The 16,900-nt window shown below is 38.7% G+C and overlaps 3 protein-coding genes and 1 long non-coding RNA gene across 4 annotated transcripts in view; 3 read left to right on the top strand and 1 right to left on the bottom strand.

Annotated features, from left to right (window-relative positions):
* LOC309502064 overlaps nt 1–16,900 on the top strand; it is a 200,292-nt gene that overhangs the window by 153,580 nt on the left and 29,812 nt on the right. The window lies entirely within an intron of this gene.
* LOC309501908 (uncharacterized protein) overlaps nt 1–16,900 on the bottom strand; it is a 575,396-nt gene that overhangs the window by 553,670 nt on the left and 4,826 nt on the right. Inside the window, exons 8-9 of the mRNA XM_082174164.1 lie at nt 12,156–12,326; nt 1,488–1,661 (exon numbers count right to left, since the gene is read on the bottom strand). Coding sequence (XP_082030290.1) covers nt 1,488–1,661; nt 12,156–12,326 — 345 coding nt within the window. The remainder of the gene's footprint in view (nt 1–1,487; nt 1,662–12,155; nt 12,327–16,900) is intronic.
* On the top strand, nt 8,664–11,387 carry LOC309502022 (uncharacterized protein). The gene is made up of 5 exons (XM_082174346.1): nt 8,664–9,244; nt 10,204–10,269; nt 10,481–10,564; nt 10,865–10,954; nt 11,146–11,387. The coding sequence occupies exons 1-5, from the start codon at nt 9,144–9,146 to the stop codon at nt 11,354–11,356; spliced, it is 552 nt and encodes a 183-aa protein (XP_082030472.1). The 5' UTR covers nt 8,664–9,143; the 3' UTR covers nt 11,357–11,387.
* Nucleotides 12,899–16,896, top strand: LOC309500480 (uncharacterized protein; the record flags this gene model as incomplete). Its single annotated transcript, XM_082172092.1, has 3 exons — nt 12,899–12,939; nt 13,066–16,411; nt 16,445–16,896. The coding sequence occupies 2 exons, from the start codon at nt 12,899–12,901 to the stop codon at nt 15,929–15,931; spliced, it is 2,907 nt and encodes a 968-aa protein (XP_082028218.1). The 3' UTR covers nt 15,932–16,411; nt 16,445–16,896.

The raw sequence follows: 16,900 nt of genomic DNA, 5'->3' as shown, positions 1-16,900 counted from the left end.
AGCGCAAAATATAAAATTTTCATTGAATCATAATCTACTAAATATTTTGCCTTGCTCAATACACCCACACTTCTTGATACTTTAGAGTGTACATATCTTATATGAGACTTCCAGTTAAGTTTGTCGTCTATAATTACCCCTAAAAACTTGTTCTCTCCCACCCGTTCAATGACAACCCCCTGGACTTCTAGCTGTATATGTTCATTATCCCCACGACACCCGAATAACATTAATTTTGTTTTACTTAAGTTCAAGGATAATTTATTTTCATTAAACCAAGTTACTAATTTATTTATTTCAAGTTTCATCATAGATAATAGCATTTCTATATTATCCCCAGAAAAAAATAAACTAGTATCGTCAGCAAAAAGGACCGGTTTGAGCACTGTCGATACATCACATATATCATTAATATATAAAATAAATAATTTCGGCCCCAACACTGACCCTTGAGGCACCCCGCAGTTTATGTCCATATAAGAGGAAGAGTACTTATCCAGTTGCACATACTGTTTCCTATTTCTCAAGTAGTCCTCAACCCACTCCAGTGCCTTCCCCCGTATTCCATAGTGCTCTAATTTCCAAAATAAAATTGAATGATCGACAGTATCAAAGGCTTTTTTAAGATCTATAAATAATCCTGCCGCTATTTTCTTTTGCTCTACTGAATCTGTGACTTCTTCAATGGAATCCAGTAAGGCCATTGCCGTGGATCTATTTTTTCTAAATCCATATTGATTTTCACTTAATATTTTATGTTTGTCAATGAATTTTTCTAATCTTAAATTAAACAGTTTTTCCAGAATTTTTGAAAATTGTGATAATAAAGAAACTGGTCTATAATTGGTGTACTGGTGTTTACTTCCAGATTTAAACAAGGGAATTACTTTCGCTATCTTCATTTTATTTGGAACTATGCCAGTTTGAAATGATAAATTAAATATATGAGTTAGTGGTTTTGCAATCTCTCTAATTATTTTCTTAACCAAAATCATGTCTATTTTGTTACTATCTGTTGATGTTTTATTCTTACATTTCATTGTTATATTGATCACCTCTATATCATTGACTGGGTACAGTAACATTGTGTGTGCATTTGTTTTTTTTGCCATCACTACAATATAACAGAAGAATAACAGAAGAAGGTTATACTATTGTGTTCAGAAAACTATCTCACTAAAAGGTTATTTAGAATTTTGATGAGAAGTTTGCACAAAAATAAAATTGTGCATTTCAATTATCAAGGTATACTCCAGAATATCAGCCCATATACTGACCCATAATGTCTATTTGACCTTTAGCTCGTATCACAACTAAACTGTGTTGACGTTTATCATCATCATGACAGAACCTGCAGCATCTGATCTGATCTTGATCATTTTGATGCAACAAATTGTCAAGCTAATTGTATAGCTAAAATAATATATTAGTTATGAATATTCAGCCTCCATATAACTAATTTAGTTAATTATTTGATCCCGTCTCACCTCAGTGTCTTCAGTTGACAGTCTGGATCCTGTAGTAAATCATTGAGCTTCTTCACTCCTGATTGTCCAGGATCATTTCCTGTGAGATCCAGCTCTATCAGGTGTGAAGGGTTTGATCTCAGAGCTGAAGCCAGAGCTTTATAACCTTCTTCTGTCACACTGCAGTAAGAGAGTCTAGAACAGGAATGAAAGCATTCAGCTGATTAATCAGTTAAACCCCGAACAATATAAATCCTTAAACTTGAATTTTATTTTGTTCTTTGTACAAATGCATTGAAAGTTAGTTGCAAAAACTGACAACTGAATATGGAGGCAAACAAAAGGCACAGAAATCGTTAATATGTTAGACATCAACATCACTTTCGAGATTACAATTATCTAAAACTGTGTAAGCCCGTTTATCGGTCCAAATGGGGGTTTCCACCAGAACGGGTGAAGGTCTCTGCGTGTTACTGTCTTTCCGCATGGCAAAGTAATTTAATTCCATTTAAGCTTTTATCTGGCTCCATTTTATATCTGACTCCATTTTAAATTAGATTGCCAATTGGTTATTGGTCAATTATATAATAGTTTACCAATACATTTGATTGTTCTATTTAACTCTTTACTTATATTTTACCCGTTCATATTAGGAAGCTATGTCGCTCAGAGGTCTTCACGCCTTGTTTAACGTGGGTCTCATGATCACAATCTCGCCAGCTTCAGTCACTAAACAGAGGTAATTGCTATATACCTGAGATTGGTCGCATTCACGCTTACACAATCAAAGATACTTTGGTATAGCCCTCTTGATTGCATACACTTGAAATTAAAGTAATGTTTACTTCAGTAGAGGTATGGCCACTACTACAGATATAAGTCAACCAACTTTACTTGTCTTATAATAGCTTTGGATTGGCCATGCCGTGGTTTCCCACGTACACTTATCTAAAGTAACATTAAATTAAAACAGAGGTAAAACACACCCAGATTTAGGTTGGTCAAGCAGCACTTTTCCTGCCCTAAAAGCAAATTCACTGCTTGTCTTTGCAAAACATGTACACTTGAATTAGCGCCAAAGTATTAGTCGTCTAATCTAACGCAAAACTTGCGGTAACATACAAATCCATTTACAGCAGGGCTATGCCGTTTCGGGAATTTCTTCGCTGTATTCTCGCTTTTTGCTCGCAGGTTTCTCTATAGAGCTCCCCCTACAGCTTCGGAATAGATATTTGACAACACTGTCGAAAAACTCGTTGGCGACTCTCAGATACCAGAGGCTATAGATCAACGACATCAAAGCAGATGGGACATTCTTTAAAACGTCTTCTTCATTCGGGTTCGAACAGCGTGAGGGAGCGCAATAATGACAGAATTTTAGCAGATTTTTTTGCCGTAAAGCATTTCGTTACATCGCGAGACCTGATATCACGCGATACTTCCTGACGCTGAGCCCAAAGTTGCAAGGGTGGTTTTTCGGCTCACAGGCTCTTGGGGGTGCGAGACGACCACCATTCAACCTGAAAAAAAGTCATATAACTATTCCAATGACTCCGAAGCTGTTCGGTTAAGGTAAAAAAGTTACTTAGTTCACCTTTAATCTACTTGGGAAAACAATTTCAGAGTCAGTCGGAATAAAATCAAATGTAACAATTTATTATGTCAGGTAAATGTATCATGCCAATTACATAATCAGTTCAAAGGTAATAAATACAAAACATCAAATGCTCTGGAATAAAGAGAGAAGATGCGAACCTGACATTATAAAATACATGATGTGGAGTGCATGCATACACTCTGCATCACAGGCTAATTTGAGTTACAAATTGCCACAAGCCTTCTTCAGCAACTCCCTAAATACTCAGACCAAGGCAGAAACATCTTTTCAAATGTAAACATGAGTTCACAGTGGGAATTTCCATTAATCACCATCCCAGACTTACTGGGGACAGAAGTTGAGGGAATGATGTGTAAATTGGGAGGTTATCAACTGAAGTGTGATCGTGTCTCAAATGGGGATGGTAATACTGTATAGCAAGAGAGTTCAAATGTTAATTTCCTTTGTTTTCTCAGAGAGTTGCCCTCTCTTCCAGTTCTTCCAGTTTATCCAGCCTTACAACTGTACTGGTCTGAAAGTCTGTGATCTGAATGATCCACAACAAGTAACCTGAAAATGGTCGGAAAATGAGAAAACGTAAGTTTGGGAATGGCCTAATTAAAGTCCAGACTTCAACTCCATTGAAATGCTGTGGAAGTACGTGAAACACAGCTCATGCTGGAAAGTCTACAAATGTCACTGAGCTAAAGCAGCTTTGTAAGGAGGACTGGGACAAATGGACCAAAATACCTTCACAGTGGTGTAAAATAGGGTTGTGCCGATGGACGATACCATCGTCCATCGTGATGGCTGACCGACATCACGATGGAGAGCCAACATCGTGATTCCACGCTCCCCACCCTGTCAGACCAGCACAGTCTCACGGCAGTTCGTGAAATGGTCACGTAATTTAATCTATTGATTCGTGTACACCAGTGGTTGGGAACCAGTGGCTCGCAAGCCACACCTGGCTCTTTGGCAAAAATCATGTGGCTCGCAAGGACTCTCACCCTTTACCAACTAATGATCGATAAAAAAATTAAGACACATCAACAGAGATCGGCTCTCTGCAGAAAAATCCGCCAATTACAATTCCCTATTGTAGCCTACAGCCTACCGAAGTTAATTAAAAGTTTATGATAATAATAATATTCAAGTTGTACCGGCAAAAGTGCGTGTTCAGTGCTGTTCGCGAGTGTCACGAGTCACCACAGCAATCAACTAACCGCTTAGGTTTCTGTGGTAACCTACAGCTCCTGCACTGGGATTCAAGCTGGCGAAAATCATTTTAGAACAGCAGCGAAAATGTAAAAGTAGGCTATATAAACTTTAATATATCATTTTATTGAAACGGGGGCTTTGCTGTGCAGAGAGACATTTTGAAACATTTCACCCGCTGGGCGCTGGTACTTTTACTTTTGCCGCAGATCCCATATGTCCTATAAATGTGTCGTATTTTTGATCATCCGCGCAGATTTCAGTAGACGATTCTGTTTAAATGTATTAATAACAAAACATGAATGAATGAGAAAGAAAAGAGCTGATGTGCTTTATATTGAAAATAAATATTTAAAGCGCGATAAGTCGCAAAAGAGAACTGAATTCTACTGACAGGATGCTGTGCGCGCGCTCCAAGCGCAACACGGACAAGCATAGCCTTTGTCTTCGGTTGCGCGCCTAAACGGTCAAATAAACACAGAAATATATAAAACTGCCAAGTCCAGTATTCCCTTAAACAAAGTAGATATAAGTACTGTGTGCATTCTCTCTCTCTCACACACGCACATGAAGAGGATTTATGCTCATCAGTTGGTAACTCAACCTCACAGTGAAAGCCCTGCACAATTAATTCCATATTGCAACTTATTTATTGTTTGCTGAATATATGTTTGTTTTTAGTTGTCTATGGACCTAATAATTACTACTGTTGAAATTTTATTGGGAAAAAAGCATATTTTTAATAATAATATTATAAATTAACCCCACCCCACGATATCATCGTCCATCACGATGTTTTACTGTAAATATCGTCAACTGCCAATTTAGGGGACATCGCCCAACCCTAGTGTAAAACACTCATAAACTAGAGGAAGTGTTTAGTCGAGACTAGCTGCAAAGCTGAAAGCAGAATCAAAGATACACAGCTCCCTCAAAAGCACAAAAGTTTCAAGTTTCAAGTTTGTATTTATTTATATAGCACATTTAAAAACAGCAAACAGGGCTGACCAAAGTGCTGAACAATACACAAGATACAAAACAAGGACATAACCACATATTCATGACAAAAGCTCACAATGTATTAAAAGCTAAAGAAAAAAAGTAGGTTTTAAGAGAGGATTTAAAAACAGTTAGAGATTGAGCCGCTCTGATGTAAACCGGAAGGCTGTTCCACAGCCTAGGGCCAGCAATCGCAAAGGCTCTGTCTCCTCTATTCTTTAATCGTGATCTGGGGAGAGACAAAAGTTTCTGATCACCAGACCTCAGGTTTCGTGTGGGATTATGTGGACAGAGAAGCTCGGACAAATAGCTCGGTGCCAGATTATTTACGGATTTAAAAACAAAGAGAAGAATTTTAAAATCAATTCTAAAATGCACTGGTAGCCAATGCAGCGATTTTAAAATAGGTGAAACATGATCAAATTTGCGTTTTCTTTTGAGGAACTTTGCAGCAGCATTCTGTACTAATTGGAGACGAGCAATAGAGTGTTTGGGTATGCCGTAGTAGAGGGAGTTGCAATAATCCAACCACGATGTAATGAGTGCATGGACAGCGATCTCTAAGGTTTTCTCAGAAAGAGAGGATCTGATCTTAGAGAGAAGACGTAGCTGGAAAAAACAAGAACTAATCACTGCATTTATTTGTTTTTCAAATTTGAAGTTCTGATCCCAGAAAACACCTAAGTTTTTAATGCAAGATGAAGTTGGAGAGAGGTGATCCAGATCAATGTTACTGCTATTAAAGTTGTCATGGGGGCCAAAGACTATAACCTCGGTTTTAGATTCATTCAGAAATAAGAAATTTTGAGAAAACCACATTTTTACTTCTTCTAGGCAAGCAAAAAGAGATTTCAAAGCATTATCTTTGTTGCGTTTCAGAGGCAAATAAATTTGTGTATCATCTGCATAGCAGTGAAATGATACACCATGCTTTCTGAAAATGGAGCCATGGGGAAGTAAATACAGGAAAAAAAGAATGGGTGCGAGAATAGACCCCTGCGGCACTCCACAGGAGAGTTGAGCAGGCGAGGAAGAGAAATTACCAAGTTTAACAGAGAAACTTCTATTTGTTTCTAAAATACATTAATCCTGTCACATAAAACATTAAGAGAAGTGATTTCTACCAGATATCGCCCTCCATTCTGTGGCAGATTTACCAGCTCTGAATTCTGACTCAACACTAGGTATACAAGTAATGATTACATCACTAAAGTATAAATTATAAACAAAAACAGCACAATTTAAGTGTTAACTTATAAGAAGTAGAATATATACATATATAGAAAATACTTTATCCACTAAATATTATAATCCCTTGCAATTATTTGCAATACAGTGAAGTACCAGGTGTTAAAGGGATAGTTCACCCAAAAATGAAAATTAGCCCATGATTTACTCACCCTCAAGTCATCCTAGGTGTATATGACATCCTACTTTCAGATGAATACATACAATCGGAATAATATATATAAAAAAATGTCCTGGCTCTTCCAAGCTTTATAATGGCAGTAAATGGCTGTATATTTTTCAAGTCCATCAAAGTGCATCCATCCATGATAAAAGTGCTCCACACGGCTCTGGGGGGTTAATAAAGGCCTTCTGGAGTAAAGCGATGCGTTCGGTTAAGAAAAATATCCTAATTTAAAACTTTATTGACTAAAATAACTAGCTTCCGGCCTTTATTAACCCCCCAGAGCCGTGTGGAGCACTTATTTTACAAGAAAAGATATTTGCCAATGACCCTCAGGATCTGTAGCTCTTATTCTGATATTTAATGTTAGATCTTTCCTTTTCTGTATTGAATTAGGGATGTCCCGATCAGGTTTTTTTGCCCTCGAGTCCGAGTCTGAGTCATTTGATTTTGAGTATCTACCGATACCGAGTCCCGATCCGATACTTCTATAATACATAAAAAAAAGAATAAAGAGATCCAGGATGTTCCTTATTTTTGATTTAATTCACCTTATTTTAACATTCAACAACTCTTTTAACAAACAGAGCACTTCTGTGAGGTAGCTTGAACAATCAAGTAATAAATAACATAAATTCTTCACTTTTGGACTTTAGTGCAACAGTAAATATAAAAAAAAAGTCTAATATATAAACAAATAGCACCTCAACTTAAAATACCCGGCAGGCATGTAAACAAATAAAATATAAAAGTGCCACAGTGTTTGCAAAGCCAGTAATGTTCTTTTGGGAACTGCACTCCTAACTCTTACGCCGGTTTCACACTGGACGCATTAGCAGAGCGTGTAGCGCATATTTTTTTCGCCGCCCATGTTAACAGATTAGAGCATTCACACCGCACGCAGAGGTGGCGCGGCAGCGCAGAGCAGAGCAGCAGTGCCGCGATCGTTTTGGCGCCGAGTCTATTTTTGCTGCGCCGCTTACGCTGAATTAAAGTGACAATGCATTGATCATGGCCAAAATACACCGAAGTTTTATCCAAAAAGTGCATTGATGATATCTATTGTGTTTTAAACAGTCAATCAAATGACCAACAGCAATTTAAAAAGAAAACAAATGTCCAAAAACAAACTTGTTGCCAGAACAATGAAAACAAAGATGAACCAAAAGTTATATAAATTAAATTATTAATAAAATAAGCTTCTTGACAAGTCTGTTCTCTTAAATGTATTTGAAAACGAAATAAAGCAATGCCAACTTAACCATTATAGAGTAGCCTACTCTGTCTGTACACACGCCGCGGTTCAGCCGCGCGTGACAAACGCTGCCAGTGTGAAAGCAAAACGCGCGTGTCCTGCTCCTGCTCACCATATGCACTGCTCCTGCGCTGCTTACGCTCTGCTCGCATGCAGTGTGAAACCGGCGTAACTCTGTGGCACCGCATAACTATAGATGTGTTAAAAAATAATGAGAATATATATACACATATATATCGAGTCTGAAAACACGTGATCGGGCCCGATTTCCGATCACGTGATCGGATCGGAACATCCCTATATTGAATGTCACTTCAATATTACTCGATGAAAAAACACAACAACAATAAAATAGCACAATGACAGGATTGATATGGTATACCCACGTTGTTACAAATAAATAAATGGGGGGCGCAATGGATAAGACACATGCCTTTGGTGTGAGAGACCCGGGTTCGAATCCACTGTGAGACACCAATGTGTCCCTGAGCAAGACACTTAACCCTCTGAGGTCGAGAAACGCGCCCACGCGTTTTGCTGGATTTTTTTCACATAGCAGCAACATAAACTTAAAAAAATCCGTCATTTATGGTCATATAAATAAAATAAATACATGATTATAAACTATAGAGGGTCTTCTTTTTTTGTGTACACTCACATTAACATCAAAACCTTGTTTTTATTTTTAAATAAATAAAATAAACAGGGTGCGCTTTCAGCTCACTAGCTCTGTCTCCGCAAAAATCTTTCTGAAACAAGTCTGGAAAACTCAGCGAATACTTATCACACAACCATGAAACATGCGTCTAAAGAAAGCTTTAAATTTCTACTTTAAAATAAAACAGTTCACATTCAAAACAAATATTCTCCTGCAATGTAATCTGTATGAAACTAAAGAGAAGTACAGTTTCTCCCGTCTCATCTAATTATCTGTAATGAGTTCACGCCCTCTCGCAGAGCGCGCTATTCATAAGATAATGTGCTGAGGTGATCTATGCAAAATAAGGTAAACGCCCCCTGAAATGAGTTCACACCCACTCGCAGAGCGCGCTATTCATAAGATAATGTGCTGAGGTGATCTATGCAAAATAAGGTAAAAAGCCCCCTGAAATGCTTTAAAACCAGCAAGCTTCATTCGCTCACTTTCCTGCGCCGTTGGAAGATGACACACAGCCCTTCAGCTAGTCCTGGATAGCAATGAAGAGTTCACTTTTTCCTCAGAAGAAGAACAGGACTCTGACAATGAACGTTTGTATTTTTGAAGAGCGACTTGATCCAGCCGTGGATATTTCGGATGAGTAAGTCTTTTTAAATTTACTTGCATTAGTTGACAAGCTATTTTGTATAAACGTAGGCTACATATTTTACTGGTTGGACCATTTCCATACTTGTCATTCAGAGTAATTATATTTAAATTGTCTAGGCTATGCTTTATAAAGTAGGAGAGAGGCTTCATGCAGTCTGTTTTCTTTCGTTTTTAATAGTTTTGTTTAAAATAACACATTTCGAGCTTTCTATATATTTCTCTGGTATTTTAGGCAAAGCTTATGAGTTTGGGTTCATTTATGAGGCCTCCAGTTCCTGCTATTTTTAATTCTTATGTTTTAAATACAGGCATTTGGTTGATGAAACAACTATTAAAATGAAGATACAATTAATACAAAACGAAATTCACTTTAAAGAAAGGCTTTATACAAAAAATAAACTTAATGAAATGGTCAAAATCTTCTCTGCCCACTCCATTTGTCTCGCGATTGCGCATGATCTGACTCATGCTTTTCACTTTTCATATAATCAACATAAATGAAATAAAAAATAAAAAAAGATTTTATTTAAACCTAAATATGAACTAAATTGTTTTATTTAATTTTAATGACTAGGCTACAACACGTAGGCCAATTAGCCTACAGTACAGGGAAATTAGTTGACAAGCTATTTTAAATAAACGTAGGCTACAGATTTTACTGGTTGGACCATTTCCATACTTTCCATTCAGAGTAATTTATATTTAAATGAAGAGTGCTTGCAAATATCTATTGCAAATGTGTGTATGTGCTGAAATGTGTAAATATGCCCAGCTGATGAATTGCAAATGTGTTAATGTTTGCGTTGTGCTATCTCCGTAATGGCCTATTGACACACAATATATGCCTACAGCACGTGTCTACAATTATTTGCATCAGTTATTCATATAGACTAATGGTAATATACTTTGAAATATTTATGTTATAATAGTTTTCAACTTTTTTTAAAACAGGAATGCTGCATCTCCTTCATCTGCAACTCGGAGGGCGCGCAGCAACACAGTTGAACGTCAGAAAGAGTAAGTACATATTTACCAATGTTTGTGCAATTTTGTTTATATACTTATTACAATATGAGCCTGTATGAGTTTATTTATTTTTGGAGGTTGGTTGATAATGTTACATATTTTTTCTTTGTGCTATCTTATCAGCATGCTAATGCCCATCAGTTGTGCATGTGCTGGAATAGTACTCTATATGATAATAATAGTTTTCAACTTTTTTTGAAAGGAATGATGTAGGTTGCTCACTCTCACCTCTCACTGCAACTCGCACTAAGAGGGCACGCAGCAACACAGACAGAAATCAGAAGGAGTAAGTACATATTTACCCACTAAATTTACAGATGTTAGACCAATTTTGTTTATATACTTAGAAATGCTACAAATGTACATGTGCCTGTGTGGATTGCCAGACACAATTGCAAAACACAATTACCAGACACAATTGCAAAAATTGTGGTGTTATGTATGCACAATATTACAATTAGTAATGTTAGTATAAAAGAGCTTATTTTTGTTGTTTTACCAAAATGCTGACTGTCCATCAGTTATGCATGTGCTGGCATAGTACTTTGTTCAACCTTTATTAATATTAATATTATTATTTTTATAGGAATGTGGTAGCATCACTCTCACCCTCACCTGCAACTCGCACTGGGAGGGCACGCGACAGGTGTCGTTCAGTTTTGAGAACAACTGAAAAGTAAGTACACTTATTCCCTTTCTTTCAGATATTAGTATAATTCTGTTTACATATTCTGGTTTTACATAGTCCATACAAACATTATGTGTCTGTATGGCTTTGCATCTGGCCAATGTTACTTATAATGATTGAAATGCAGTTGTTATATTTTGTGTAATAAACATGCTCACAGTTGTTTGTTTGTTTTACAGCTATAAAGGTGATGGTGATCATCAGACACCTGTTGCAAAGAGGGCCAAGACAAACATTCAGACAAGCAACAAGCAGTCTACTCTGTCATGGAAAACAGAGACTGACATTGATATGGTTCCACAGACTCTGAGATTCCTGCCTGCACGGGAACCTGGACCACAGCTGAGTTTAAAACATTGCAAATTTAAAACATTTAGTTCCTCCTCATAGAGGAATTACAATAAAACAGTGAAAAACAAAACCTTTGAATCTCCTCTTTGTTCAGGCTGCCTCTCTTGATGGCCCATTAGTCATTGGGGGAGTGTCTATGTCACACCCCTGGTCTGAATCTCATTAATATTGATGAGCGATTACCCCTCCCACGCATAAACCTCTTCTGACAAAAAAAAAACTGTTTTACAATGTTTAAATCAATGTATTGTTTTAAGAGAACGATCAGGCAGGATGAATTTCACATCATTTTGAAGCCAGAACTAGAAACGACAACATATATTAGTCAAGAGTCTTGTGGGCACATATTTAGAATGTGTTTTGTGTTCTTAAAAAAAGAAAGTTGCTGAATTTTTTTTTAAATAACCACGCATAAACATTATTCTCTTAAAAATACAAAGATTTACAAGCATGTTGATCAGATATTATGCTAGCCCTGGTTATATAGAGTGAATTTACACTTTTGCCATTAACATGTTTATAAATAACTGAAAAAAAAACAAATGTCAGAGCATGTCAGAACACCTCCAGGGCCCCAAAAACACCTCAGACCTCAGAGGGTTAACCCCTAGTTGCTCCAGAGGCGTGCGACCTCTGACATATATAGCAATTGTAAGTCGCTTTGGATAAAAGCGTCAGCTAAATGTATAAATACAAATATAAATATAAATATAAAAATAAATATAAATAAAAGATCTTCGAATTTTTCACAAAAGTTCTCTTGCACTTTTGCCTCCGGCATCGTCCTGTTAATCATAACATCTCACTCTAGTCATGTGACTCCTGTGGCTCAACTTACCTCAGTATCTCCAATTTACACTTTGTATTCGTCAGTCCAGTGCAGAGCAGCTTTACTCCTGAATCCTGCAGATTATTATTGTTCATGTTCAGCTCTTTCAGATTGGTATCTGATCCAAGAACTGCAGCCAGAGCTGAACAGCTTTTGTCTGTTAAGTTACAATCATTTAACCTACAATAAGTCACAACACAGAATTAGATGAAACACATACAATACATTTTCTATATACAAATATTAAATATTTTTTCCATTTATTTTTTAAATAAACAGCACATACAGCAAAGAGGCTGAGATAAACTAACATTCATCTTCAAAAACTACTATTTACTGTACATTAGTGTTTTTTTTTTTATTCAGTGACAAATTTCCTAGATAAAATGAAGCATGTTTGAAAAAATATTTGTGTAAAGCCTTTATAGCTATAGGATTTTTTCTCTATTTATGTGACCTGATGGAGTTTAGGTTCTTGCCATTGTTGCCTCTGTCTTGCTTAGTTCGGGACACTTAATATTCAACAATATTATTGACTTGACTGCACCGACACCATAATATGAGACAGTTCACACTTTGATGGCAAGTTAAAGGCCTTTCACTATAATAAAAAAAAATGCCCCCATTCACATGTACATGTCTTTTTGACATAAAATCTTTAATGATTTAAGTAAAGCTAAGATTACTTAAACCTAAGAACCTAAGAAATTTGATTTGTTTTTAATATTTCAAGATTAAGGTCAACCTGGCTGATGGCTGATGCCGATATCTTAGAGAGCAGGGTGGCCAATGGGTGATATATCATTCATTTAAAGATAGTAAAAAAGCATCCATCCGACAAAGTGCTAGAAGTCACACTAGCAGGGACGGCTGAGCAGAAAGTCAATACTCTCACAACAATAACCTATAACCTGGCAAGGGAGCATTTTGGAATTCAGGAGAAGAAAATCAACATCAAGTCTGCACATCAGCCAAACAGAAGAGAGAGGGAAATTCATCGACTAAGGGGAGAAATCAAGACTCTCACCAAGCAGTTCAAAAGAGCCCTTGCTGATGAAAGGGAAGGCATCAAGGACCTGACGAGTCAACTCCGGGAGCGCCTCTGCAGACTCCGAAAATCAGAAAGCACTCGGAAGAAGAGGAAGGATAGGGAGAACAAAAGATCCCAGTTCACCAAAGATCCCTTCCGATTCACCAGAACACTGTTGGGTGAAGCAAAATCTGGAAGGCTGACCAGCCCCAGAGGAGATGTGGAGGCGTTCTTAAGGGAGACCCATAATGACACCTCCAGAAACCAGGCCCTGGACGCCAACCCAAGCATCAGCAGTATAAAGACCCCGGAAAAAGAGCTCAACATCAGTGAACCATCCTGGAGGGAAGTCCAAGAGGTGGTGAAGAAGGCCAGAACAGGGTCTGCCCCCGGCCCAAGCTGTATACACTACAAGGTATATAAGAAATGCCCAATGCTTCTCCGGAGGCTGTGGAAGCTGTTCCGGAGGATCTGGAGAAAAGGTACAATTCCATCAAGCTGGAAGAAGGCAGAGGGCTGTTTCATGCCAAAGGAAGAGAACTCCTCAACCATTGACCAATTCAGAACAATCTCACTGCTAAGTGTAGAAGGCAAGATCTTCTTTTCTGTACTGGCCAAGAGGATGACCTCATACATGACAGAGAATGGATACATCAACACTGCCATCCAGAAAGGTGGAATTCCAGGCTTCTCTGGATGCCTGGAACACACCGGAGTTCTCAGCCAGATGATCCGTGAGGCTAAAGCCAGCAAGGGCAACCTGACTGTTGTCTGGTTGGATTTGGCCAATGCCTATGGATCAATCCCGCACGCCCTCATCCATGCAGCATTAGACCACTATCACATCCCGCAGCACATCAAAAGAATGATCACCAGCTACTTTGGTGGAATCCAGCTACGATTCAAGGCGGCCAATTTTACAACTCAGTGGCAAAGCCTGGAAAAGGGTATCGTAACTGGCTGTACAACCTCCCCTATCCTCTTCGTCATGGGAATGAACCTCCTAATAACAGCTGCGGAGAAGGAAGCACGGGGTCCAAAAATGGAGTCAGGCATCCGACAACCCCCAATAAGAGGTTACATGGACGACCTTACCGTGACGACCACAACCTATGTGGAGGCGAGGTGGGTGCTAACTGTTCTGGGCCACATGGCAACGTGGGCCAGAATGAAGTTTAAGCCAAAGAAATCCAGGAGTTTGGTGATCAGGAACGGGAAGTTGACCAACAGGTTCAAGATGCATGTGCAAGGGGAAGTGATTCCATCAATAGAGGAGAATCCAATCAAGTGCCTCGGAAAGTGGTTTGATGACTCACTTACTGACAGGAATAACATAGCCAGTACGGAAAAGCAGATGGAGGAATGGCTGAGGAGGATCGAAAAATCAGGGCTCCCTGGGAAGTTTAAAGCTTGGCTCTATCAACACGGATTGTTGCCAAGACTCATGTGGTTGCTGACTGTGTATGAGGTCCCGATGACATGCGTTGAAGGAGTGGAGAGGAAGATCAAAGAGTACCTCCGAAAGTGGTTGGGAATCCCTCCAAGCTTCACTTCAGTAGGCCTCTACATAAGATTAGGGCAGCTCCAACTTCCTCTGTCATCCATAGTTGAGGAATTCAAAGTCGCAAAGTGCAGAGTCGTAATGACATATAGAGACTCACAGGATGAACAAGTCAGACATGCAGGCGTCATCACAAGATCAGGTCGCAAGTGGGCAGCTGATTCGTCTGTTGCACAAGCTGAGAGCATGCTGAAGCTACGTGATGTCATTGGAGCACCATGCTCAGGAAGACAGGGTCTTGTAACCTCACATTTCCAACAGTGGAGGAAGGCAGGAACCAGTGAAAGAAGAGCCATGATTCAAGAGGAGGTATGGAACCTGGAAGAGGAAGGACGAAGAACAAGGGCAGTGGACCTAGCTTCTCAAGGGGCCTGGACCAGATGGGATCTTCCCAAGAGGAAGATTACCTGGGCGGACCTATGGAGACTGGAGCCGTTCCGCATCTCCTTCCTGCTGAGGTCAGTGTATGACACACTCCCAACCCCAACAAACTTGCACAAGTGGGGCATGAGAGAGGACCCATTGTGCAAGCTTTGTGGGGAGAGGGGCACCATGGTACACATTCTGGCCGGGTGTAAAAAAGCACTCACCCAGGGAAGGTACAGGTGGCGCCACGATAGGGTGCTCATGACACTCGCCAACACCTTAGAGCAGGAGAGGAAAAAGAAACACCAGCCTCTTCAGAAAACAACTTCAATCCAGTTTGTAAGGGAGGGGGAAAAGCCACCAACCACAGCAACAACAAGAACCAGTCTGCTACAAAAGGCCCAATCATGGGAAATGAAAGTCGACCTGAGAGGAAGGCTGCAATTCCCCCAGTTTGTCCAGACAACCCTGAGGCCGGATGTGGTACTGTGGTCTGAAGAGGGAAAAAAGATCATCCTCATAGAACTTACAGTCCCATGGGAAGAGGGGTGTAAACAAGCCTTTGAAAGAAAGAGCGCCAAATACCAAGACCTGCTGCACGACTGCAGGGGGAAAGGATGGCAGGCTTGGCTGTTCCCGGCCGAGGTCGGCTGTAGAGGATTCCCTGCTCAGTCAGTGTGGAGAATGCTAACAGCCATTGGAATAACAGGGAAGGAGAGGAAGGCAGCAGCTCGCAGGATGGGGGAGGCAGCGGAAAGAGCCTCTTGCTGGTTATGGAGCAAGAGGGAGGAGTTGAGCTGGAAGCCAGGAGGGAAAGATGGGCAGTGACTTGGCCACCACTGCCGACCCACCATCGGGAGGGTGTTGCGGATAAGGGTCGAAACACCCAATGAACAATGGGTACCGCCTGATGACATCAACCCCTCCTGGCCAAGGCTACATTCACTTAAGGTGAATGAAGGGGAGAAGCATTTTCGAATGTATTTGTAACTATAGTTATTTTACTTAATTACTAAATTAGAAAAAGTATATAAAAAAAATATACATGAAAAAAAGAGATTTAACGATAAAAAAAATTTAACTTTTTTGCTGAAAAAAACAGCTTAAAATGTGTACACCAAATATAATACAACAGGCTTTTGATAAATGTTTATTTGTAAATCTCTCGATCTACATATTGCATTACATTATTATTACATTAAACTACAGAATTACTCATAGAAATAAGCATTTAAAATATCTAATTACTGGGAGAAACAGAGGGACAACTAATTTATAATGTCGTAATATATATGTACTTTATTTGATGTGGTACATATTGATATATGTACTTTATTTAAGAAGCCTGTTTTATAAAAATCTCAATGTTTTATGCTATAACCTTTCAGAATTTCATCTTACTTTTTGGCAATATAAATAACATCTGTACCAAATTACATTATTTCCCCCCAGTTTGGGTATATGAATAAAATGTCTTTTTTTTTTCTTCCTCAAGTATGAGTATAAGCTAATATATATAATTCTATATAAGTCATACAAGTCTGGTGTATCATATGATACAAAACAAACGTGCAAACATTTTTACATGGTATATTATATATTGTGTCTTAAGGTTTGATAAACTGTCTCCACACACACACACACACACACACACACACACAAAAAAAAAAAAACAATTTCATATGTCAGGCTTCACAGATATAGGTTCATGTTTATGATGGGGAATCACTATAGAGTAATGTAGATAAATACATTTTTCAGATGAGAGCTAAACATGACTAAATATATTAAAAGACT

This window comes from Leuciscus leuciscus (genome assembly GCF_965113295.1).
Source record: "Leuciscus leuciscus genome assembly, chromosome: 6".
Lineage (NCBI taxonomy): Eukaryota > Metazoa > Chordata > Actinopteri > Cypriniformes > Leuciscidae > Leuciscus > Leuciscus leuciscus.
This window is presented reverse-complemented; position numbering and strand designations above follow the sequence as displayed.